The sequence below is a fragment of the Chlamydotis macqueenii genome, chromosome 1 (genome assembly GCF_036417535.1).
Source record: "Chlamydotis macqueenii isolate bChlMac1 chromosome 1, bChlMac1.mat, whole genome shotgun sequence".
In the NCBI taxonomy this organism is placed as follows: domain Eukaryota; kingdom Metazoa; phylum Chordata; class Aves; order Otidiformes; family Otididae; genus Chlamydotis; species Chlamydotis macqueenii.
The window spans coordinates 63,319,674-63,345,809 of record NC_141556.1 but is presented as its reverse complement, the minus strand read 5'-3'; the positions used below and the strand labels follow the sequence as shown (position 1 = coordinate 63,345,809).

The following is a 26,136-nucleotide window of genomic DNA, read 5'->3' as shown; positions in this document are numbered from 1 at the left end:
CTGTATATAGCTTTCAGAAGCCAGGAAGTATGACTTTTGCAATTGACTTCTGTGATAATCCTTCAGAGAAAAAAGTCATTGAGGGTGTTGGCCAAAAGATCTACCCTTGCCGTCTGCTTTACAGACTCATGCTCTTTGGGACCGTGTGTTCCACAGGTGCCACCATTAGTGCTGATAGATTTTTTTTTTTTTTTTTTCTGGTGTAGTTTGTAAGAGCACCTAAAAGACCTAATGGGATCTAAATATAAAGCTGTTTTGTGATGCATTGATGTTGTTAATTCGCCCAACAGCCTGATTCAGAAGTGGCTGATGCCGGCATGAAACTTGAAGCGTACTTTGAAGAACTTCTAAAGAACCTTTATCCTGAGAGAAAGTTCCCTGTACAACCCAACTGCCAGAGTGAAAAAGATAATCCAGAACTTACTGATGACTCAGATGACGACTTCGTACAGCCTCGGAAAAAACGCCTCAAAGGAGAAGACCGTCAGTTGCTTAAATGAGCCGAATGTGTTACTGTGGAACATTTTTTAAAAACTAAGACTGTTTATCACTGTTAATTGTGAAAAGGAGAAAAATCATGACTGCTTGGACTTGTAAGTTTGTGGATATTTACTAGCCTTTCTACCCCTTTTCTGAAACACGAATCTAATGGAGATCAAGGCATGTGGAGAGCTTCTCTGAAGTTTCAAACTTTTATTGTACTGCTGGAGCAGCACAGAAATTGCTATTTGTGTGGAGTGACAGCTGTTTAACTTTACTTTGAGGAAGAAAAAAAAGTTTGTATAGAATTGAACTTTAAAACATTACATGGGTTCAACATGTGGCTTTCTGAGTTTGAAGAAAATGTGATCTCACCAGACTTTTAAATTTTACCAAAGGCATGTGGCTGGCCGTAATTTGATTTCTTTGTACTGTATTTAACACAAGCCATGAAAACAGATGGTGTAATATTATTGTCCTGCAATACTGACTGGTACAATGGAAGTGTAGTTGCCCCCAAAGAAGTTGTTGGTAATTTTAAAATGGAAGGGAGAGTGTATTAAAAATAACTTTAAAAAGATTTGTTTGAGAGTTTTTAATGGAGGAAGTAAAGAACAGAATACTTTATTTTGCGCCATTTTCCTCACCACCAGCAAGAAACACTGGTATTCCTGTACTATTTTGTTTAACAAATGTCTCAAGTTTGATGTACCTCTGTTTAATAGAATTGATGACAAAGTCTCAAGGAGAAAAATGTTTGCTTGCAACTATCAGTCAGTCTTTGTGTATGTTTAGAGAGGGGGGAAAAGCATCCTTTCTGTCCAGAAGCTCTTGCTGTTTTTCCAAACTTCTAAATATGTTATTGTCAGAATGCAACCAGCATCGTTACTCACTTGGAAGAATGCAAGTTTGAAGAGGTGGAGGAAAAAGAAAGATTCTGCTCTTCAACACTTCATCTGTCCATGTTAAAATCACCAGACAGTGAGCACAAATTACCTTTTTTTGTTCTATCTACTTTCCAGAAACACTGACAAAAATATAGATTTTTTTTTTTTTTTTCTGCCTTCAAAAATTGCAGAGTTAGAGAAATACTTATCTATGGTTGCTTCAGCTATTGGTTTATAGTCTTCATTTATGTCATCTGAAATGAAAACTGAATTTTCAGGCGAGCAAGCCTATTGGATTAATTGAGCGCTGTGCCCAAATTTTGGAAGTGGAATTGTGAAGACATTGGAGTGGACACAAGCCTGCTTTTGACTGATGTGGTACAGTGTATGGATCATTGGAGAGACCAGAGGCAAGTGCTGCTTGTGCCTCCCTGCTGTTTACATATGCACTCAGAAAAAAAGCCTTTTTTTTGCCTCTCACCAGATGAGATACTACCCATCTGCCTTTGTTACAGGGTGACAGTGGACGCTTCAAAAGAGCACTCAGTTGTGTTTGCAGTAGGCCTTTGACGTAGCTTTTGAAATGCCATGATCACATGGTTGATTTTTAAGCTGCCCAGAATAACCATTTATTTTCCCTATTCCCTTCTTTGGGGGGGTGGGGAGGGGGTGTTTGTTGGTTGGTTGGTTTGGTTTGGGTTTTTTTTTTGTGCAAAATTTTTTATTACCTGAAGAGAGGTGCTTGTAGCAGGAGCTTTGCCACCCCAGAGTACCAGGGAAAAAAAAGGAAGGGAGACGAAGGAGCAGAACAAGACAATGAGGGAGACCATTCTAAAAAAAAAACCGAGTGTGATCATTGCTCACTACAGTAGCACAGACTTGAGAAATAAGAGGCACTGCCATTGCAACATTTGAAGTCTTAAAGATCTAGCAATACCTAGAAGTCCTAGATACCCTGTCACCGAGTTTATCAGCGCTTCCAGAGGAAGGTGCTGTGTATTTCTCTAGACTGTCAGTTGCAAGCACAGATTTATGAGGAGGCTTAGTGCATTTAGAGGTGAAGTTAGACACTTGTTCTCCCTGTAAAAATACTGGTGAGAGGAGCATGGATGTACTCCTGCAGTCCAGTTACTTATCTGTCTGCTGTAAACTGTTTGAAAATGTCTCTGTTTAAATAATCCACTGGAAAAATCTGACTCAATTTTTGTCTTGTGGTCTTGAATGTCACCCTAAGACTCTTAAGAAGTTGTCACTGCAGTGAAAGTTGAGATGTGAAATTTAACTACTTTATACACACAAATAGTTGAGGAATACTATTCTTTCAAGCTGCTATGGCAAAGACTATCTACTTTGTGTATTGTCCCCCCTTTGCCTCACCGACTGAATGGTGGCGGTTTTTTTTTTGGTTGTGTATATGTGTGTCATGTCACTCATAACAGCAGTAGTACTCAAGAGTCTTCATCTCACATCATGGGACAAGTAGAAAGCATCTATTTATTGAATTATAAGAAAGGGAATGTCCTTGAGAAGTTTTCCATGTGTCTATACAAATCATAGCTCTTTTACACTGTTCGGTTGCATTTTTTAATAATGGAAATGGTACGGAGAAGCCATCAACATCAAATGTAGCTCACAGGAAATGACAGATTCCAAAGATTTATTTTTCTTTCCTACCCACTCCAACATCAAACACTCGCTTTCATTTTACTTGCTAAAAAGGGGAAAGAAAAAAAAAACAATAAAATTAATAAACTGCACATGAAAACCAACAGAAATGGATACAGGGGATAATCATATGCATTTGGCTATGTTCAAAAGGTCTCGCCTCTGATAGGCAGTCCCCATGACTGCCTTGAGAGAGGGCTGATGCTGTCCTAATAAACAGAAAAAAGAGTAGATGTGCTTTCAAAATGTCATTGTCTAGAATTCACTAAAAGTTAATGATTTTTTTTTTATTTAGTTGGTTCATTTAGACCTAGCTTTAAGGAGCACATCTATTGCCTGGAGCCTTAGGACTAAATAATACTGCCATGTTAAAAGAGCTTTTACATCCTGTATTTAAATTCGTGTACGGATTGGGTGACTGTACCATGTGAGGCCCTCGGACGATGCATTCAACAGTCATGATTCATCCCCGAATGACTGCGTACGCAAATGTAATCTCTGAAGTGACCCCGAGATAAGAGTTAGCAAGTTGAATTTAAGATCTAATGGTGGCTGCTCGGAGCACACAGCTAGTTCTGTAGATTTTTATTTTTTTGTCCTTTTTACTTGTCCATGTAAAGGCCAGCAGCTGGAGCTTGTAACTCTTATTTGTACAAGGAGGGTAATAATGCTATTATGTCCCCAGGAAAAGGGGGATCCCATTAAGGAATCATTACACTGCTATTTATCTTGACCACTGTTAGCCACAGTTAATCCAACTGTAGCTGAATCAAAGCTTTCCTTTTAGGTCTAAAGCAGTTTTAATGAAGTGTTTTGCTTAGTAATTATTATTGTAAATCCAAACATTTGATGGTCTAAGTGGCTCTCTGGTCTCTGTGCGTGGGGTTGAATTTCACCCACAAGGGAAGAATAAGTTGCTTTGTCATCTTCCTTACTTAAACTTTGGTTATTTTTTTCCCCCCAGTCTTTTACAGAATATCATACAGATATTTTAAATGTCATAAAAACATAAACCAAGCATTCCTAAAAGACAAGCATTAAAAGAAGCAGGCAAAGATTAACATGTTGCTTTTCTAAAAACCCTAAGGTTAAGTAACTGTCTCATGCACCTTGGAGAAACCTTAGAAGATGTGATTTATTGAAGTTAAGGCACGGGGTGTGTGTGTATATATAGATATATATATAGATAGATAGATATATATATGTTGTGTGTGTGTGTGTTTGTATATATGTTTTCTTTTTAGAGTCTGGTTCTGAAGCCCTCATAAAACAGTTTGATCAAACGTCTGTCTTGCTCTAGGCTGCTAAAGAAAGAACATGGATTATTTAGCCCGTGGTCTTCTGGTTTATACAGGTAAGACTGCAGAATAACAGGCAGTGTGATGCGGGCTTGCGGCACGCTTGACGTGAAAATTTTCATGCTGGTATTGCTGAATTGACTAGAAGCGCAGAACTGCTCAGCAGCCCCTGTAATTAAACTTAGTGCGGCTCGTGCATGGGAGGCTGTCTGAATTTAAACTCCCCGCCCCCACCCCTTAATCGTTGCCCTTAGTGTTTTGGCTGATTGCTTTACAGGAAACACCAGCCACAGTGGCTTAGTGAATGGACCGATGTAGTTGGGGCTTTTGACTTATGTTTGATGAAGAAATGGCTTTAGTAATTTAAGGTATAGCTCGTATCTGCTATCCTCTCTCCCTACAGTGCAGGCAGAACAGAACATGTGCCTGTGAGGCAGCAACTTGAAGTCAGGACTGAAGATCCTAGCAAAGAGTGGCTTGTACTAGCCGAAGCTAATACGCTTGTGTGAGGTAGCTGAGGTTAGGGCAGGCCTCCTGGTTTGTTTTATGAGAAAAACAGAGCTTTAGGCAACTGGAGTGACAGTGCTGCAACAGCACCTTCCTGTGCTTGCCTGTGAAGCCTTATTTTGGCTTATGAGCACTCCGGGGAGTTTGCTTTGGATTCTGGCCGAATCATAATCTCTAGTTTCTAAACAGCATGTAGATACACAGAAGCTCCTGGAGTGGCAATACAAACCTGCAGTGCCCTGCCCTTGGTCTCGATGGGCAGCGTCAACGCAGAGATTGCACACACCACGCACACAGATGAGAAGAGGCACAGGGCCCCAATGAAGGAAGCACTCATGAGAACCTGGAGGCAGAAGAACAGCTCGAACATCAGCTCCGTGGTGTGGGAGACTGGCAGTTAATAAGGAATTAAAGAGTGGACGAAGGGTCACAAACAGCTGACAGAGTCAACAAGAGAGAAACAATGTCTTGTGACTCTAAGAGCTTTCAGAAAGTAAGAAATACTAGGAAGTGAAGCTCTGGGAAGAGGTTGTTGCAGATCTACATCTGGCAAAGACCCCAAAAGTTGGCTGTATAAACACCAAATTAAAAAAAAAAAATCACATTAAGTGAACTTCAGGGGCTTCTCTCTGTCTATTTGATAGCAATGATTGGCACAATGTTTGCCAACGTGACCAAGCATACTCTTACTTGCGATATAAATGGGGCTACCATAGCTCCAACGCGGCACAGTGACCCACTTGTTCCCATCCCCAGGGCTCGCATTGTGGTGGGGTAAACCTAAAACAGGTCAGAAAGAACAATGATCTGTGATAGGTGTCCTTATTTTTCTTTACTTTAAAACAAAAAATTATTTGGCAATACCTGTTACTTTATCAAGGGCAGCTAGTGGGATAAACTATGAAAAGAAATCAAGGCTTCTTTGAGTCTCATTTCTGCCATTACAAATCTGCCATTTCTTGCCCCAAGAAGGGCAAGTCGATCAAAGCTGGATGTGATTCTCTGCTGTTTGCTTGCTGCCACCGCCACCTTTCTCCCAGCTGTGCTGGGCAGCTCACATCAAAGTCCCAGCAGATAGGCTGGGTGCTAAAGGAAGAATTCGGTTTATATTGCCAGGCCCCATATCTGGAAAGCAGGAAGAAAGGATATTATCTGCAGCTTTCAAGACTGCCTGTTTATTTGTATGAACAACACACTTATTTAGAAGGAGGAAAAAGAAAACCAGATCCCAATCAGAAACTTCTAAAAGTAAAACAATGTGCTTTGTGTGTTTTCTTTTTCACATCTCTCAAACACCTGTGCCAACAAACCACTTTTAAGCATGTGTTTTGCTTAACTTTAGTTAAGTACTGTTAATATCAATAGATTTTAGCAAGTCTATTCATGGAAGCCTTTGTTTAAGTACTTTACAGGCCCAAGCTAACGTAGGTAAGGTAACTCAAGAAGAGTCCAGGCATGTGGCCAGAAAGGGCATTTCCAAGTTTGGTTTCTAATAATTGATTAAATTGTGAGGAGCATTGGTTTCTTATATGGCCATTGCAGCAATGGCCTGAACATCAACAGTGTCCAACTCAGAAGTATTAAAAATGTTAGTATTTAATCAAGCCTGGTGCATGCACGAATGTAGTATGCTATTAAAAGAAGTATCAGGTCAAGTCAGGGGGAGCTGCGGCTGTTTGCTTTTTATCACTTTACTCAGTCTGGAAGGCAATACATTTAACTCCACACAATTTTATTTAAAAAAAAAAAAAGCCCCAACACTGCATACTTAACCCACAGAACTCATGTCTCCAAAGTTGTGTGAAGGACAAACTCTCTGAAAAATTAAAACTATTTGCAGAGGGAACACAACAATTTCCATTAGGCAAGAAAATACATAAATACTACCTTACACACTACATCATTCCCCAAGTGCTGGAAAAGTTCCTTTCAATGATAGCCTATTTTCTAACTTTGCAGAGGTTGACGAGAGAAAATATTGTGGGTTTTGGAAGGTGGTGGTACACAACATCCTCAAAAAATAACGTTTGGAAGTAGCTGATCAACAGGTGGCTTTGGTAGGGCATACCTCTTCCACCCACTGTTGTCATCCCCAGATACTTATCTGATTTCTTCTCTGATCTTGTGTGGCAAGGGGTCCTGAGAAACTTAGTTCAAGAAGGGTGACTCTAACTAGTCAATAAATACGGCAACATTGCTGGCTATAGGCAAATGGGCTTTCATGCCCTGGAGCAGCTTAATCTATTTCAGGAGGACTCACCTCTGCTGTGTAAATGTAGATGGTGTTGAAGTTTGCTGAAACCAAGGCACGCAGCATGAAGAGAAACCCAGTCATGCCTGCGCTAGAGAGAAAACCGTGTGGAGCAAAGGGTTAGTATCACTGAACGGTGATCAGCAGAGATGCAATCTAATAGATGCACTGTACTAAGGTTTTTACCAGCTTAACATAAGGGAAAGCATAAGGAAAAGTTGATTGCTGATAGGTATAATCTTTCTTTAGGCATATTTGACAAGGGGTTATTGCATGTTAGGTTTCCTTTTGGCCACTGTTGGAGGCTGGAGGGAATGATCCCAACAGGACAGTAGTAGCTCAGGTGGTGCCTTCAGCATTACAGTCAAGTCTTCCAGCCCAGCCCCTGGTTTTGGGTTCTCTGTAAAAATGTTGCAAGCAAATATGATGGCCAGGCTCAATTTCAGGCAAAAATAAAAATAACAATAATAGTAGCACAGAGGTTAGTGCCTTAGTGAATGGCTGTAAGTTTCCTGAGAGGGGCTCGTTCAGCTTAACAACTCTTTGCAGCCTCCCACTCCAGTTCCCATGTATTTCAGCCAGCCTCAGGCGTGTACACCGCCGGCGAGCACACTTCAGAGGAAACTTCAGCTTGAAGCCATTCTGATTTTCAGTAACCGTTAAGCGCTGCCAGCTTGAGGAGGGGTGTGTCTTTCTTACACAGCCTCACGAATCAACCTGATAATTATGGCACTCGTGGCAGCCTCTCCCTTGATGCCTTGAGCTTCTCTTGAAGCTCTCAACTCTACAAGTTAGAGGAGACTTATGTAGCACTGCCAAAAATGAAAGAAAGGGGGAAAAAAGAGAGACTGAAATAAAAATATGACTTCTTTCTGGTGGTTGTTCTTCACAGCATTTTCAATTTTCTAGACTGCACTAGGAAGCAGCCTGTTGTATGCCTAGGGGAAACCACGTGGGCTTGGTGGTAGGAGTGAGCCCCTGTGTCCATCGCTGCACCACAGCATCACTTGCCGCAGCTTTCCCAGGAAGAGGAGGGAACGAGTCAGAGGGTTTTTTCAGGTGCACAAGAATTACTGGCCTGACCAACTGGTGGCCTGCGAATACCACTGGTACTGCCCTCTGCCCACAGCATTGCACCCGCCCCACCCCAAAAACACCCACACACTGAGCGAGACTACCTCGAGGTACAGATGTTAAGGAGAAGAAAGAATAGCGCTGTACAGCCCATGGTGATGCACAGGCTCAGGCGTCTTCCGAGGAAATTGATGCCGAGAATGTTCAAAGGATTTACTGGTGATAAAAAGGAAAAATGAAAATTGTTAGATGACCTAACTGCAAAGATTGTTTGTCTTGATAGACCTTATGCAGTGTGCCTCAAAAATATCTCTCTGCATCTCCAGTGCCTACCAAATGCTCTACAAAATGCACAAACCCTAAAATTCCCTTCCCATACCCAAACCCTGTAGTTTGCCCCCATGGCCCTTTTTCCTTTGTCCTTTTTCTCGCAGGATGGTACCTGCGCTCCGAAATTGCCCTTCTGTGTTACGGCAGGACACCAGCCCTGGTCCTGAGCCACGAGTAGCATGGGCAAGGAAGGTGCCCACTGGGTGAACGCTGCTGGCCCTGGGTGGTTTTGCTCCCTCTGGCCATGGCCCAGCCAAACACCGGAGCCCAGTATGTGCTGTACCCCATCAGGCAAGCTCTAAGCAGGCACCCGAGTGCATCACTGGGCTGGTCCCAGCAAGAGCTGCATTGGCAGGAGCCAGCGCTGGGTCGCTTGGTAGCACAGTTGCTGAGACCTGAACTAGGGAAAACGTTCGCCTCACAGGAGTGTTGCATACTGGACCCACACACCGTGCCAAGTTCTTTCAAGGGTGCCATGTGGGTGCCTTTGGGCCATGCTGCCATCTTCCACCGTTCCCTGGCAGACTTCACCAAGGAAGCGTTTTGGTTTGCTGCGGATCTTATTTTTTTTTTTTAATTTTTTTTAATTCCGCAGTGCTCAGCAGAGGACCTGCTCCTAAGGCCACCATCTCTTTGAAAGTAGAGCACTTCTGTGGTGCATTCAGTTGCATCAATGCAACTATTTGCAATCCTTGCTAATTTATGACTGTCCAAAATCTACATGTCCTGGAATGTGGGAAACTAGGTTCGGTTCTGGTGAGGTAGGAGCAATTTCACCTGGAATTTAACCAAGGCTGTCAGTACATACTAACTGCAAAGGAGGTCTTTGGCTCTGCTGTTGGAAGGACTCATGTGGAAGCTGAATTATTCACCTGAGGAGCAATGCCCTCCCTCGCCACCAGCTCATGGCCTGTGTCCCAGACCTTCACGTGAAGAGCCTGTGCCTGGCACTTGCCAGCAATGCTGAGGACATTTCAAGTTCTGGCATGTCACTAAATGCACGCAGAGCTAAAAGCTTTGCAGCAAGTATTGGCTGGCTGTAAAAAAAGGAATGGCAGGGCAGGGAGGGGAGAAGCAGTTACGTGCGATCTCTCCAGCCGTGCTGATGATCATGGTCTGGTAGGCGGCAGGGCCAAACAAGCGGCAGTGGCAGGGGCTGTGGCTCTCCTCGGAGCCGTCGCCGGAGTCCTGCACCGGTGCTGCTGCAGGGCCGCAGACGAGGTCCCGCTCCAGTAACTCAGCGCTGGCTAAGATGACGCCATAATAAGCAAAAGCTATGCCAAGCCTGTGGTGGGGAAAAAACAATGCAGTGAGCGGCGGCAACAACCAGGAGGGTGAGGAAACTGCAATGTAGCAGGGTTTGGGTGCCCTGGGACCCCAGCTGAGCGGGCCAGCTCTGCCCCGCTGCGTGAGGCAAACCCACTTAGCCTGAGCCCAGCGGTGACTGGGGCATCCACCAGGTCACTGGTCACCCCACGCAAGGCACACCGCTACCACCTATGTCCATGCACCTCTCTTCCTCAGAGGACCCCCACCCTCATAGCTCATCTTTTTGCTTGTCCCTTAGTGCTGTTCCTTGCTCTGCAGCAGGTGACCTGCTGCGGTCGTGCTGGGGAGAGCGTACCCCTTCAGTCCCTTTCCGCATGCAGCGCTGCAAATGTAGACATTTCCAAATCATCTCTGCCCTGGGGGCCCTCACCAGGGATTCTCAACATCAGGCCCTGATGCTTGCAGCTCACATGAAGCAACTGTCCAGCTTTTTTAGTCCTTATCCTTTCTAGACAGGGATTTTCAAGAAAAGCTTTCATTAACTTCCTGGAGAGGCTCACATCGCACCCTGGCTCGCTGTCAAGAACATTGGTGATGGCAGCCTGGCTCTGTCATTATCAAGTAATTCAGTATACGCCTGAATATAAGCAGGCTGAAAAGTAATTTTCACTTTTTTGTCCCCCTTGGCAGTTTCAGAAACGAGCAGCAGAATTTGGGCTAGGAAACGAGCTGCGCCGGGAGGCGGGGGATGCTCGGGCCATGGGGGAGCAGGAATGCAAACCCGAGAACATGCCAGCGACTCCTAGGAGAGAAAGGAGGATTAAAAAACAAAAAGAAAGATATTTCATAACACTCATACAAGTTAAGGGGAAAAAAAAACATAAAAAATTCAAGGCCTGACAGCAACATTTTGGGTCAGGGAGTTCCCACAGACACATTATTTATTCATTTCCACTCCAGACAGCAAAGTCAATGAAGCACACGTTACCCTTGCATGCAGCTACCAGGAACATGGCATATGAAACCCATCTCTCTTCAGTCTTAATTTTTCCGAGCCAGTAGCACTGGTAACGGTTAATGAATTTCTGTTGGAGCCCCATTTCACTGATCATGGCCTGGCCTGCAAAGGTGGTGCATTTCTCCTCTCGGGAAGAACAAGTTTACACCAAGCAGGGAAGCAGAGCCATGGGCTCTGCCGCTCTCACCTGGCTCCCACCCCACCTCCCCTGGGCTGCTCTGTCCTGAGGAAGGACTCAAGGCACCCTGCACCGTCCTGGATGTCCAGTCTTTTTCTGCCTACATCAACACCAACTGACACAGGGTGTCTGAGCCATGGTCTGAGATCAGGACAAGCCTACGGTGACCCGTGCTCACATACTCCCTCTCCAGCTGCCAAGCATCCACGGCCATCTCCTGAGGCAGAAGTGGTGCCTTGTAATGGCAGAGTCAACAGGAGACTTCTGCTCCCTGCTCACGTTGAACTGAGAGAGCTGATTGATAAGCAAAACAAACAAACAAAAAAAGATACTTTTTTACCATATGATCCATATCTGCAAAGTGGTTCTGAGGTATTTGGGATGGACGAGGTCCTTGAATCTTCCTCTCCTTTCCTGCAAATCATTTGGTAGAAATAGAAGTTTTTTTAAAAGGCATCTTTTATACAGCGGTGCGGTGCAGCAGCCTCCCTGCCCTTGCCCCAGGCTGCCGGTGGCACAGACAGACTGACCGATGGTGCAACACAGTGCCCCATCAGCCCTCCAGAGACGAAAGCCCCTCTTCCCAAAGGATGCCCACAGGAGGACTTGCTGCAAAGGATGGAGCGGAGGAGAACACCCTGAACACTCCCGGCCCCCCACAGGCCCCCCCAGCTCCCAGCAGCCTGGCCCCAGCATGACCATCACGGTGCTGGAGAGGGGCTTGGTTGTGGCTGAGGAGCCAGCACTGCTGGGGCTGCTGGCAGCTCACATTGCCCCACGTGCTGGGAAGAGGGGCCCAGTGTCCGCTGCTCTGCATGTGGAGCAAGTTTCTGGCCACGTGCATCCTGACGGGAGGCCTGAAATGCCAGTGAGCAGAGAGACAGGCAGGCAGTGGGGGGCCCTGCCTGCCCCATTGCTCGCCAAGAGCTGTCAGCTGCCCCAGCATCCCATCAGCGAGGGGAGACAAGTTCACAGGTATGGTTTGGGTTGCCTTATTTTTATTTTCCTCATCATTGGTTCAGCCCAAGAGGGCGTACAACTAAGAAAAACCCTTCCTACAGCAAATGTGGGTCCATTACATAAATTTAATTAAACTACAGGGAAGCTTTAATCCTAATTAATTCCAATACAATAGCACCATCTTGCATGAATTGCTGAGGACAATGCTTGGTCTTGTGGGATTGAATAAGCAGCAAAGAGGTCCAAGAAAGGGACTTAAAAGAGCTGGATAATAATTTTGAGGCCCTGGACAACAGTTTTGTCCAATCTTCCTCTCTCGGCGGTCAAAGAAGGCACCTGAATAAGTCCTCCTACACTTGCAGGGCCTAGACTCAGGGTAAGGAGGAGCAGCCTGGGAGTACCCTGGTCCCCAGCTCCTCTCCTGCCCTGCCTGCAGCACCCACACATTCTTTTGGGCATTTTGGTCCTGTAGTGATCAACTCCTGAGCTGCTCAACTGCTTACATGTGGAAATGGTGGTCACTCTGAAACGGCCTCTCCTGCTATAACCTCTCCTGCTGGTCTGTGGCTCCGCACTCAGTGACCTGAGGTGCTGGGACCCAGTGGACAAGTCTGGCCAGAGACTGGGAGAAGCCTCTGTAAATTATGGGTTGACCTCATGGCAGGGACCCTCACAGCCCGACCTGCCACAGCCCTGAGATGGAACCTGAGGGGACAGGTCCCAGGTCGCATGGCACTGGGGGGATGGATGGGCATAAGGAAGAATGTGCTTTGCCAGGAGCCCTTTCTGTGGTAAAAGCAGCAAATCTTTTCTCAGCACGATATTTGTCCCAGTGAAAACTAAGAATGTGAAAAAAAGCAGAAACCCCAATTCCATTTTGAGGGCTAAGATTACTCTTTTTCCAAAAGAAAAATGACATCTTCTTCATCACATTCAATAGCTGTTTAGAAAGAAACGAGGCAAGGAAGGGGAGAGAGGCAGGGAGAGATGTACTTGGCGGTCCTGCTCCCTCCCCAAATCCCAGATCTGGGATGGAGGAACCAGACAATGCCACAGGCTCAGCTTACCTTGGCAGGCTCCCTCAGCACCCCTTCGGGCATTGTCGCCCCGTTCATCTTGGCTATCCTCTGCAGCGTGGCCAGAGCAGCCGCTTCGTTTCCTGTGGACACATTGTACCGCGCCGACTCTGGGATGAACTGAAAGTGGAGCGGTGTCAGAAAGGTTTTTTGCACCCCTCCCATCCACACAACCCTGCTCACTGCTTCCCGTGGTGCCCAGGAGCCCAGCCAGTTTAGCATGGGGCACCACTTGAGCCGGAGCAGCCTTTTGCCTGTCCTTCTCCCCAGCGATGCCATAGGGCACCCCTGCATGTCCCAGTTCCCCATACTCCATGTTGGGGGGCTTACCCTGCCCATCAAACCCCTTTCTTGGTCCAGCTCCCGGGGATCTGCTGCTGAGCCAGCTGAGGCAAGCACTTGGGAGAGGGGCAAGCCAAAGACACAGGTTTAACAAAACCAACCCTTAATTAATTGAAATGCTAAAATAGGACAAGACACATGCCACTTACTCAAGTGAAAATCTTGGAACATTCAGCAGGGTCATTAGGAAAAAGGGATACATGGATAAAATTTAGGAACAAACTCACTCATCACTAGCATCTGCAATGTTCACCCGTATCTGGCGCTCTCTCCAAAATAAAATACCTTCTTATTTAATTATGGCTCTATTAAATTACAATCAATTATATGTGTATCACTGAAACAGAAATTAAAGACTCCTCCTTTTTTAAAGATATGTTATGTTGACCGTATCTTTTTTTCGTCTGGACTAAAAACTTTTGCTACTCGTTCTTTCTGCCAAAAATAATCAGAGAAACCAAACATCAAAGATATACAAGTGGATGTTCACAGCAATCTTGCATTTGACTGCCCAGATGGACTTGTGCATCCTTTCCGCTGCAGGAAGGGCTTTCACATCTGCACGGCTTGTACCAGCCACAGCTTAGCACTGTAGTGCCCACGAGCACTGTAAGTAGGGATTTTCTGCATCACTCCCCAGAAATGAGACGGTCCTTATGTCCAAGGCTGATATTGCTGGAACATGAGTGGACCTGGGGAAGCTGCAGTTGACCCTGACACTCATTTGCTCTGTGAACACTTCACTGAGGCTTCTTTCCTCAGCCTTAGCAAATGTAAAGACTGAAGAGGATGTGCTGGGACCAGCACTAGACTGAAGATACTGTGATTTTTTTGCACACCCTGTCTAGCCTGTCTTCCTCTCAATGCCTGGCCCATCACTGCAGTCTCTGGGTACCCCTGGCAGCCTGGACACTGGAGCGCTGGAAGACTGCAGCAGGGGAGTAAAACCAGAGGCTTTACAAAGCAAGACAAAGCCAAGCCATCTCCTGCAGGGTATCGTCTCTCCAACAGCTAGTCTGCAGCCCCCACTGAGCCATTAGGACCTTCCCAAGCTCCCCCAGATGAGAGGGGTGCAGTGGTGAAAGGAGGACACAAGGACAGGCCCAGGCTTGTGTGGGGTGGAACATGCTGCCTCTTCATGCCTGGGGAGATGCCAGATCAGTGGCAGTGCAACAGGGACTGGGGAGAGGGGCTCTTCCTACCTTGAACACCAGAATGAGAAGGATGCCGGGGATGGAGGCGATTCTGATCAGCCACCGCCAGCCGATGGTTGGGTTCACCACTGATGCCAGGCCGATGATTAACAAGGATCCTGCCAACCAAAACACCTTTCCAAGGGAAAGGAAGGGGTTAAAACATGAAGACATAGAAGTGATTTGTTTATTTTCTCCCCTTCTGGTCTGGTCTCACAGACAGGTGGGGATCTGTGCTGGCGAGCAATGGGATCCAAACAAAGCCTGTCTGAGAAGCTGAGCTTGGGTTGAAGGAAAGAGGGAAAGACAGACAAAGATTTGGGGAGGAATGGATGGAGATAATCTTAATTAGCTCCAGATGAAAACAGATAACTTGCTGTGGCTACCATTGTACTTAAAGCCACTTCTTTTGTCCTTTCCTTTGCTTCTCTGCTAATGTTCTTGCCCATGAATTTTCCTCTTGTCTAAATCTCTGTGGGAAAGCAGCAGATTTACAAGCACCAAAAGCAAAACCAGCCTAGATTTCCACTGCTGGAAGCTGGTGTGTCTCCAGTAGACTCAGTGCCAAGATGTACCAATGAAGAATCTGGCCCCCCAATCTACAAGTACATTCCTCCCCAAAGTTCACTTGTTACCATTAAGAGACACGTCCCTTTCCAGGGGACCACCCAAGGGAGCTCAGCCAACACAAAGCACAAATACATAAAAGCCACAGCAAGTTCATGAGCAATCTGCGGGCAGAAATAACAAATTTCTGGGGAGAAATATGAGATTGTTCTTTTTTATAAACCTTTGTGTTTCTGATGACTCTTTGATAATGAAGCCCCAGGATCAAACAGGCAGTAATGAAAAGCAAATTATCCCTGCCACAAGGCCATATACAAACACTTTTGGTTCAACAATCAGATGAGTTTGTGTGCTCAATGAGGCCTCCACAGATCATTTGCACATGCAGAAAGTGCCCGTTGAAGAAATCTGGAGTCACGCTTGCTGTGGTCTCTTCCCAGCAAGCAGTCACAACCCTCCCAGCACGTCTCAGGCCATCTCACTATCTACCCTAGCCCTATCCTGTGCAAAGTCCCATGCCGTCCCCGAGCAGGAACACGAAGATGTGCAGATTAAGACCTCATCTAGGAATCAACCTATGAATAAATTGTTACTAAACAAGTCTAAGGAGAGGAGGGATAAGCCCAGGCCCAGAGGAGGTTGGTGGTGCTGCTAGCCCCAGGGCTTGCCAGAAAGCCCATCATCACTGGCCCTGTTAGAGCAGGCAGCACGGTTATCGATAGGGCAACCGAGAGGCTGGCTGTCAACCATCACTGAAGTCCTCATGCAATGTTCGCAGCATCTGATTATTTGAGAAGAAATTGCCTCTCTTCTGCAGACAGCTGCTTGTGTACATGTTTAATAACGCAGCCGCCACGCTTCGGGGCGCAGGAGGCAGGAGGCATTTGCTAACACCGAGACGAGTGTGACTACTCTGGGAGAAAGGCTGATGTGCTGGAGACCTGGCTTCCAAAGAGCAGCAGGACAGATCTCCCAGGACTCAGGGCTAGAAGGAACAGTAACGTGCTCACTCTTACCTGAGATAAAGGCAACATGTATCCTCGGTATTTGGTGGGCAAAAATTCTGTTTTTATGATGAGCCTAACAAAAAAGGAAAAAAAAGGCAGAAATACAGCAACAAAGAGAATTTCTGTATTAATCAAGCAACAGTTCAGCTCAGCTCAGGCGGTGACAGTCGTAGCTGCCCATAGACAGAGCACCATCCCTCTTCCACCACTGAGCACCCAGAGACGGGGGATCCCCACTCTCTGCCTTTCACTCGTGCTGGCACCAAATTACACACAAGGGAGATGCACGACATGAATCACCTCCAGGCCACAGCTGTAGGATGCAGTAGCAGGTGAACACTGCAGCCTGTGCACCTACGGGACTGTCCTGTGGGGTGACTGAGGTGTCAGCACAGGCACAGAGTACATTTGTAGAAGTGGACAATTTTTAGTGAATCTTTTTTTTCATTAAATAGAGAAAACAAACAGTTCCACTTTTTATCAAGTGGTTGGGTAGCCCTTGGTTGAGTGTCTGGCACTGGCATCTCTCAAGCTCACAGGACTTGTGCTTCCTTGGCTGGAAAGAGAGAGGGGCGGGAAGAGACCCATGTTGGCTCCTTCTGTTGAAGTGTTCTATAAAATGTGTAATTGCCCTCCATCCTCATTAGGCTCATTAGCAGACTTCATGGCCAGGGAATGGTGGTCCTCCTGCAAGGGAAGCAGCCCTGGGAGCTCAGCGGATGCACAGCCCAGGCGCACGGTGCCTTCTTCTCACCACAGCACCCATCTCCCTCCCATCCTTTGCTTCAGCAAAGGGCTCTCGGATCAATGTGATCGACTTGGGGCTTTCCTGTGTGGGCAGCAACTAGGCTTTGAGGAACCATGGAAGACGATGAAGTATTGCATTTGTTTCCCTGAGAGAGTTGAAAGAAATAATTTAATTTCGCCAGGTTCCTAAAGAAGTGGTTGTTAATATTGTGAATTTCTCCTCTCTCCCTCCACATCTCCCTTTCTGCCTCAACAGGGCAAAAAGTTTCATTTAAGTGGGAATGTTTTACATCAGTTCAAGAAGAATTTGCTACTTAAGCAGAACTGTTGTGACTTTTTTATGAGGAAACAGCGTTTGCTCATCTGTTACCTGTCTAATTCTTTTTATAATATATATGCTCAATAATCCCCCTGTCACTGGCTTAACGAAAACCAGCTGCCCTCTCTATTCCAGGGCTCGGGAGTCCTTGGAAACTGCAATTTAGGTTGATCGACCGGGATTCAGTGAAATTACAGAACCGCCTTTCATTTTAAGGCGATGTGGGAATTTGCTCCCCTTTCCACTTCCAGCCCCCATGGAGGCCCCTTCCCTGCCGCCTTCTCCAGGTCACTGCACAGCCACGGCTTATCAGGCTCAGTGCAAGGGAAACCGGGCGCTCCGCCAAGGTCAGCCGAAATAAGCTGAAGGGCCTTTTTTGCTCTAAACCCAGGAACTCAGCCCCTTCCAGTCCATGAGTGCCTCTGCTAACCTTCCCATGGAGGCTGACTTGCTGCTGCCCGTGTCACGAGGAGCGGAGCATGGCCTTACCCTTGTGCGTGGCCCGACACGCCACCGCCTACCATGGCCCTCAGGAACACAAACCAGATGTAGGATGGGGCAAATGAGGTCAGCAGAGAGAAGTAGGCTGCCCAGAGGAACGAGAGCAGCAGAATCTGAAAAAGGGGCAAAATTAGGGTCATCAAACCATGGGCTAAGCCAGGTGCATGGCTCCCACAGGGCTTGGGAAAAGGGACATGCAGTCCCTGGTGCTCACTCACCTTCCAGCGGCCATACCTGTCGGCCAGGAGCCCAAGCACTATGCTGAAGACCATGTAGCCAAAAAACACCATCTAGGGGGAATTGAAACACAGTTGTGGAGAGTCTGCTCCCAGCAGCACCGGGCAGCTCTACTCTTTGAGCTGTGGGTGAATTGAATGCTTTCCAAGCAGCAGGATGAACAGCAGTGCCCAGAGCCGTGAGCAAGGTGGCTTTCAGGGGCTGACTTCCTCCAAGTATGCACTCACTGCTTCAGCCCTCAAAGCTGGAGGTTGGATGGCAAGGATTTCAAAATATGAACATGGAAGTGGGGGCTTGTTTCAGCATTATAGCTCTGGGTGTGGACATGCACTTACATCAGCTTGCTTTCTGGTTTTCTACAGTTGTGGTAGTGTTCTTGTCCCTGAGAGGAGGCTCTAGGAATTTCTTTGGTTGATTGGGAAATGCACTTTACAAAGCCCATCGTGGTGCCCTGGACAATGCCTACGTAGGGGATGACTTGCATGGGGGGAAACACAAGTCACTCACCGTTGTCACCAAAGCCACCTGCCAGTCTTGAAGCTGCCACTCGCATCGGATGAAAGGGGACACAACAGCTATCAGCATGATCTCCATGGCTTCAGCCACCTTCAGGAATGAGTGTGCCCATTAGCAAGCAAGGAAGACACAAAAGACTCATCTTTTGCAGAGGAGACTCTTACCCAGCTGTGCTAGTGGAAGGTCTTCAACTATGTCTGGAAATCAAGCTGCTTGGTTAGGCACCCAGCTGTGAATTCAGGCATCTAACATGAAGATGACCTCTTAAAACTGTTTTTGATTAAAAACTTCATTGCCCTATTGGCTGTTTGCTCCAGCAGTAGGCTTCAGTTAAGAAATAAGCCTATCGTTTACACATAGATTGAGGTTTTTTCACCTCAGCTGCAGTGATCCTCATGGATATGTCCCCATCACACCTTTAAACCAGCCCAGCCTTAAGCTTGTGCCCCAGTTCCCCGACCAAATACACCGTTAACCCAAGACTCTGGCAGTTAGGACATTTTTCAGGTAGCCAAGGGTGAGAGTGCCCTGGGATGCCATGAAAAATACCACTGGGAGGCTGAACCTAACTCTCAGCTGCTATTGAAGACATGCCCCCATCAGTGCTACCCAGTGGGACCATGCTCCAGGGCAGGGGCCAGGCTGCGATGCTCTGGGCCAACCTGCTTGGCTTTGCCCTGAAATAGGTCTGATATCAGTTGTGGCCAATATCAATGATGACAACTGCAGAAGCTGTGTGTGAAAAAAATGGGCTGCAATATGGGCCTGTGGTGCTTATGGTTGTTATTGTGCAGTAATAAGGAAAATGAGTGGATTTTCGGGCCAGTGCAGATGGCTGCAGACACCTACCCCAGTGCTGCCCATGATCAAGAAAAGTGCAATGTGGAACTTCCCAAACCCAATGGTTTCTACAGCTTCTTCCACTGTAAATGTCTTCTGCCCTGAAGACCAAAGGGAAAGAAAGACAGAGACAAAAAACATGTTAGCAGTCAAATTGTACCTCCTCTTCATGAAATGTGAGCATTTTTCATGCTGCTGTGAAACCACACCGGGAAGAAGGCTGGAAACATCTACCAGTTGTGTGTCCACTGACCAGCCCCTGGGCACGCTGGTGGCCAGGCATGTCAGGGGAGGGTGAGGGCAAGCTGGGCATGGAGGAAGGACAGCCTCGCTCAATTACCCCAGGTGCTTCAGAAACCCATGGCTGGGTCTCTGCATCTGGGCAATGGTCTGTTCCCATCCTCTGCCCAAGCTGCCCCTGGGGTAGAGGCCCGCTCCTGGCGTAGGCAATGTGTGCTGGGGGATGTCCCAGCCCCAAACCCTGCAAGGCGAGCACAGCTGGAGGCTCTGGGCTCAGTTTAGTCTCCTAAGCCTTTATTCCTGATTTCTGCACACCCCCCCCCCCCCCCCATCCCCCTCCATTTCAAGAGCAAACAAAGCGTCTCAAGATTGGGGCTGGGATGACTTTATAAACAGACTTAGTAGAAAGCTTTCAGTGTATGTATACTTTTAATATCTTGTTTAGGTAAAGTCATAGCTGCATACATTTTTCTGTCAGGCCATATATCTCCCAACTTAGTAAGCTCAAACCCATCAACATTACCTCTGAAATGGAACAGAACTTATTGCAGGATTTCAGGAAAAAAATTCTTTTTTTTTCTTTGCAAATGCAAAACTTTCCAGTTCATAGTTTTCTACATTTTTTTAACTTTAAAATGCTATTGAAATAGAATATATTTTTCTTTTAAAAAAAAATATTCAAAATGAAAGGATCCTTGAATTACTGATAAAATAAAATACTTACACAAAGCAGAGGCCTGAGAAAAACCAAGCCAGCCAGCACTTCCACTGCTGTAGGTAGCAGCCACCAGTCTGGTAGCCGTGATGGGAGAGGAGCAGTATGAAGCTGGTGCTTGTGGCTCCATGTACAGAGGTTTTAGGTAGCTGGAGTGCCAAGACTAGCGACCTTCCCTCTACTCTGGCTAAATGAGGACCCAAATTTCTATTCCCACCAATACAAACCCACCTTTTGGGGGTTCTTGTCTCTCCGTGTGGATTTCCTCCAAGCCAATAGCATTTTCTGCCTCTTTTGGTGCGGTGGCCATCTCAGCTGCTCCTGGGGTCCACCGTCACTGTCAGAGAAGGCTGGGATTGAACTGTGAAACTTCTGGACAGTCACAAAGCCATCTGAGCAACAAGCCAGCAAAGCGGCATCCCACACTGGAGTAGAAACATTCAGATACACTCAAACATGGGTTTATTTCAGGCAGCTATTAGGACATGTCCATTCCCAGAGTGGGTGTTTTTTTTGTGAAAAATACATAGAAACATAGCAAGGCGAGTTAGTTGAACTGACAGAGATCAGTCATTGCATTGCACCGGCTGTTTTTATGGGAAGTCCCCACGGGACTGCCTTAGGGAAAACTGGAGACCTACTGACATAAAGAGAGCATGTGACGACGTCCCCAGCCCAGGGGTGAGTGAAACACAGGGGCAGCCAAAAGATGCTGCATCTCCAAGACCCAAGACATACACGACTGGCAGGTTGCCCCTGTTGAAGGCAGAAATTGCCGCCCCTTGGGAGCCAGAGTTGAGTGAGAAGTAGAGGTGCTGCACGCTGTAGTTGCTCAACATTATGAGAGCGTGCACTGACACAGAGCCGGGGGGGGGAACATCCACACCAAGGAGTAGGGTGGCCCAGCCTACGCCCCTAACCCCGGCTGTCCTGAGATGGCATGGCCGGCAAGCACCAACCTCCTCCTCAGCCAGTCTGCACCTTGCCAGCATTGTGCTTCCTGCTGCAAATCTGATCCTCTGCCTCACCCCCAACCCCCGTGCTAATCCCCGTGTTCTCAGGTCAGTAAGAAACACAGCCATGCATTCTGGATTGCAACACAGAAGAGCTGGCTTCCTTCCCCCAGTCTTTCTGGTTTCCAACATTAAATCCCTTGGCCTAATAACAGTCGCTTTTCCTCATCAGAAAAACTCATCTTAATCCCACAGCAGGGATTACACCACTTGCTATAACCCACAAGCTTTCCTGCCAAGTGCATGCTCAGACACTGGCTTAGGGGTCTCAACCCATCTTCAATTTGATGATGCTCTCTCCTTTGATGACCTCCTTCTAGGGGTGCTGGAATTGGCCCAGGCGGCATTCATGGCCACCCAGCAGTGATCAAAGAGAGCTCTCAGAGCAGGCTGAGAGCTTGAGAGAATTAATGACTGAGAACATCTAATGAAGGAGACAAAATCCCAGCTGAGATAGAGGGCAGCACAAAGATGGAAAGCACGGAGTTACGGTACTCCCAGGTTGGATACCTTAAAAGCATTAAACTGAGGTACAATTATAAGGAGGCCATTAAGGGCTAATGGCAGATTAGTCAGTAGGGTCACAGGCACTGACCTTGCTGTTACAGATCGTAACAGTCAGCATACAAGAGGATGTGTAGGATATTGCTTGCAACTACCAGCAGTGTCCTTGGAGGCCGTGATAGCTGCCAGCAGCACACATTGCCACCAGCCAACCACACTGGCCACCAGCTATGGACCATTTCCAAGTGGAACCAACTCAAGAGCAACCAAACGAGGTGCCGGGAAGAGCCCGCAAGAATAGGTAAAGCTTTACTGTGTGGCTGAATCACGAAGGGCTTTGCAATAACAAAATCTGTGGGCCTCTTTTTCTGTTCCTTTATGATTAGGGACCTAACACACTCAGCCCTAAGCTGCCACATCATGCAGCATCATGTGTTTGATTAAACAGCCACTTTCCTCTGAAGCCTGCAGCGGGCACAGCCCAAGGCACTGGCAAGTCCAGGACAAGGATCAAGCCCTATGTCCTTGCCCACCCATCCTGATGCTGGGATACTCTGCTAATTTTTTCTGAGAGACGCTGGAGCATTTCACTGATGGTCACCTGCTCTGAGCCATGTGTCACTGTTCTGGGAAGTGCTGCAGCTCTTCCAGAAAAGGGAAGTGAACCCTCATCCCTGGTGCTGCTCTGCAGGACCCCTGGTGCTCAAGCAGAAGGGTGCATCGCCACCTCCGACACACCACTGTAGTAGCCAAGAGACCCACAGAGGCGTCAGGATGGTGGATAGCACCTAGGGGAGACCCAGAATGCTCTCAAGTAGCAGTCGGTAAGCAGGGGATACCTGCTGTAGCATCTCAAAAACCACCAGAAACCTGTGCAAGCACCTGCATCCCTCTCTTTCCACAGTATTGGGACAGCTGGAGCAAAATTCACTCATCTACACACAGACAAGAAGCCACTGTTTAGGTCAGTCCTGGCGCTGTATGCTCAGGTCTAGCATTTATGTCCAAAAGACAGAGATTTAGATGCAACTGTTTAGCAAACCCCCTAACAGTTCCTACCAAACCCATAGTTTGCTCATCCCAAAACTTTGCAGTCGTGTTTGCCTTGATGGAGCAGCTAGTGTCTATCACACCTCTTTGGGGAGTTACAGGTTTCCCACTATTTGTAAACCCCGCTGAAAATGCCAAATGCCAACTACATGAGCCAAACCAACAGCAGTGACAAAGCTGCTGCTGGCAGGGAAATGAGCCATCCTCCATCCAAAGGGAGCAACCGAGAGTGCAACAACACTGCTGGTGGGACCCGGCAGCAGGATGCTGTGACCCCACGCTGGAGGGCTTGCAAGACAGCACAGGGCACATGATATGCAACCCTGCTCATGAGACCAGCTGGGAACCTTGTGAGTAAAGTCAGAGAGCTTCTGCACATGACATACAAATGATCAGATACCCCACCACCCCCAACTACTAAGCCACATCTTGAATAGATTGTTTTTTTTTTTTTTTTTGAGTGAAGCTTCCTTACCTCTGCAATGTCTCAGGCACGGAGGAGCAGATCTTTCCTCTCTTCTGGTTGTTTCTTTCCCTTCTGCTATTTTCTTTTTGCCGTGTTGTCAGTGCTGTGGATTTGGGATCCAGCTCTTAGGAGTCAGGTTTCCTCCTCACCGGGCACAGGCGGGTCCCTCTCCACCCACCTCCACCCCCAGAAGTAAGTGCCACGGACAGGGTGCCGCAGTGCTGGCCCTGTGGCACTGCCAGGTCCTCCACAGGGGCTGCCCACCACAGGGATGACCCCAGGGAGATGGAGGGAGGGCCCTGGGGAGATACCCTTATTACTACACCTACAAGATTTTAGCTGACAGGTTTTAGGGGCAGGTCCTGCAGCAGCGGCCCCCATGGAAGGAGCCTGCAAAGCATGAGCAGCACCTGGGTGCTGCAGCCAACAGCCCCCCTCAAGCAAGGCAAAGCCAACTCAGATGCCATCATCATCAAAAGAAATTGGGCCTGTTCATCTGCTTCATCCTTCTAAATTTCCTGACTGAGTACCAAACTACAGAGAGAATTAGTAACAAACTACTGCAGTGATCCCAACCTTACCATGCAATGAATCTCTGCTACAGGTTGAGTTGGCCAGTGAATCTGAGCTACAATAGCTTTGTGCTCTTGCCTAGGCGTGTATATATCAACCTTTACTACTCAAGTGTGTGGCGTTGGCTTTAGCTTCTCCTAGTGAAGACTCTGGGAAGTTTTTTTTTTGTCTCTGTCTTCCATGAGGGCTACCAAAATCCTTCTCTTTTGAAATATGCATACTGAGCTGGCAGCAACGCTGCAACAGTTTTATCAAAGCTTGTAACTCCCATGCTGAATCTCATTCTTCCAACCATCAGGAAGACATTTGCTACCAGCCAGCATATGCTATTTCACAGCCTTATTTTCCTTTTAATAATATCTAATATTCAGCTACAGCTGTTATTAGCATCTGCTGAACTAGACGCATATTCCATGCTGCCAGATCCATACCATTATGTTCTCAGTGCAAAAACTCAGACAGCGTGCGTGCAATCACAAGTGGGTGCAGATGTTTTGGCACTCCAGCTTCCCAATACAGAAGGGAAAAAATGATCAAAATACCAATGAAATTCTCAGCCATAGAGATACGCTTTCAGTCCTAGGTGTTCAGCATTGAACAAAAGGTTGCTTTGCCTATTGCTTTTTTTTTTTAACCACCTCATGATATTTTAATTTGCCACAGAAATGCAAAGACTGGTAATGGAAGCATGAACAGAAATGTCTGTGTGTGTGTAAGCCCTAGGAGAAACAAGAGAGTGAGGATGAGAAGAAAGGTCTCCATGCTGGCCAAAGACATGACAGAGAGCCATCACACAGGAAAACACTGAGGAAAGTGCTGTTCGCTGCAGGAGCCCAAGGCTGAGCTCCAGGAAACTTAACTCTTTACAGTTATGAAAGCTTAGTCCAAAAGCCAGTTCATTGTTATCAGTCCAGAGGACCCAACAGACTGGGCAAGAACTCAATACCTGGCTTTCCACATCCTCCACGCCACCAAAGTCACCCTGGCAGGAGGTCCTGGCCTCACACAGCAATGGCTCTTTTGAGAAGAAATAAAAAATCCAGGAAAGAATGAGTGTGAGTGACCAAAACTAATTTGACTGACTTTGTTATCCCTTTCCCTTCCTACATGGTCATTCAGTGAGGGTTTTTATATTATTTTTCTCCAAATGACATAACTCATGACAGTAGCTCTCAGAAACAGACACATTCCTAGCAATGGGATGAGCTTTGGATCCAGAGGCACCCATTCCTCCATAGGCAGCAATCCTGAGTCTGCCCCAGAGGGGCAGGCTAAGGTCCTGATTTGGGAAGAATTCCTGATCAGGTAATTGGAAGTCACACCTCCTCCAGCAATGAGTAAAGTCCAGATAAGGACACCACAGTCTGCTAGTTTGTAATGGTAATCTCTGCTGGATCTGACCACATCTGGTGGCCACATTCACAGCATCAGCTAGAAAAGATGGTCCTGTTCAGCTTAGCAGTTGTGTTAGGGAACGGGGAGTCACTGTTCTACTCCAAAATCCCCCTCATCTTCCGCAGAAAAACCTTTTAAAAACAAGACACTCTCTGGAACATTTCTGGATCTTTAAATAAGTCTTAAAAACAAACCAGATGAAAGCCAGGGCTCTCCTCAAAGTGTTGAAGACAGCCCTGTCTCTCATGAATTTTTTCATCTGAATGCTCCCTGATTATAAGTGGGCTGAGTCCTCGTGTGGAGTGGGTAAGTTCCGTCCCCGTATCACGAATGCACAAGTGAGCCACGGGCCCTGCTGCGTTATTCAGTTGCGCACAGAAAGGGAAATGTGAACATAGAATTAAGCCAAATGTTTGAATCGCTCTTTGGTACAGCAAACAACAGACCATCTTGTCACCTGCAGTATTCACAGGATAACTTGTTTTTCTTGCTTAAAATGTAAAGCTCAGACAAAAAAAAACCCAAAACACCGAGAAGCTCTAAAAGGAGCGGATATTCTGTTTCAGGTAATCACCTTCTCAGTTACATTGCAATCACATGGAAAGGTGCAATACAGATAAAATACATGTTTGTGCAGAAAATCCACCCACTGTTTCATCAAGCAAATTGTATTCTCTGCGTTTGGTAACACATCAAAAAAGTTTGACATTTCTTGCTTCAAGACATCTTTTCTCCTGAAGAGGAATAAAGAAAATAGGCTGGAAAGAAGAAACAAAGGTGACGTGCATACGCTGAGCAGCTGTGACACCCGCTGCATTCATCTCCGTGTGGTTTTTGTACATACCATAGGTTACCCATGCCTGAAGGACTGGTGGCACAAGGCCATGTGTGGGTCATGGACACACTCTTATGCCCACC

At 46.8% G+C, this 26,136-nt stretch overlaps 2 protein-coding genes across 2 annotated transcripts in view; one reads left to right on the top strand and one right to left on the bottom strand.

The window, feature by feature from the left end:
* Nucleotides 1-1,058, top strand: part of TRIM24 (tripartite motif containing 24) — a 65,528-nt gene extending 64,470 nt beyond the window's left edge. The window contains exon 19 of the mRNA XM_086754664.1: nucleotides 291-1,058. Within this exon, the coding sequence (XP_086610790.1) occupies nucleotides 291-500 (210 nt within the window). The 3' untranslated portion in view covers nucleotides 501-1,058. The remainder of the gene's footprint in view (nucleotides 1-290) is intronic.
* A 3,311-nt stretch (nucleotides 1,059-4,369) lies between these two features.
* SVOPL (SVOP like) lies at nucleotides 4,370-20,527 on the bottom strand. Its single transcript, XM_010120803.2, has 14 exons — nucleotides 20,449-20,527; nucleotides 19,272-19,363; nucleotides 18,414-18,512; nucleotides 17,888-17,959; nucleotides 17,658-17,782; nucleotides 16,112-16,175; nucleotides 14,538-14,663; nucleotides 12,985-13,113; nucleotides 11,298-11,371; nucleotides 9,575-9,777; nucleotides 8,267-8,378; nucleotides 7,098-7,179; nucleotides 5,528-5,617; nucleotides 4,370-5,180 (listed from the first exon to the last, which is right to left on the bottom strand). Exons 1-14 carry the CDS (start codon nucleotides 20,525-20,527, stop codon nucleotides 5,019-5,021), a joined length of 1,509 nt encoding a protein of 502 aa, XP_010119105.2. The 3' UTR covers nucleotides 4,370-5,018.
* Between the last annotated feature and the right edge of the window lie 5,609 nt (nucleotides 20,528-26,136).

Coding starts and splice junctions, on each gene's coding strand:
- SVOPL (XM_010120803.2), bottom strand. CDS start 20,527: ATGGCCACCGCACCAAAAGAGGCAGAAAATGCTATTGGCTTGGAGGAA. Junction 18,513..19,271: donor TGATCATGGGCAGCACTGGG/GTAGGTGTCTGC, acceptor TCATTCCTGAAG/GTGGCTGAAGCCATGGAGAT. Junction 5,181..5,527: donor TAGCCCCATTTATATCGCAA/GTAAGAGTATGC, acceptor TTCTGCCTCCAG/GTTCTCATGAGTGCTTCCTT.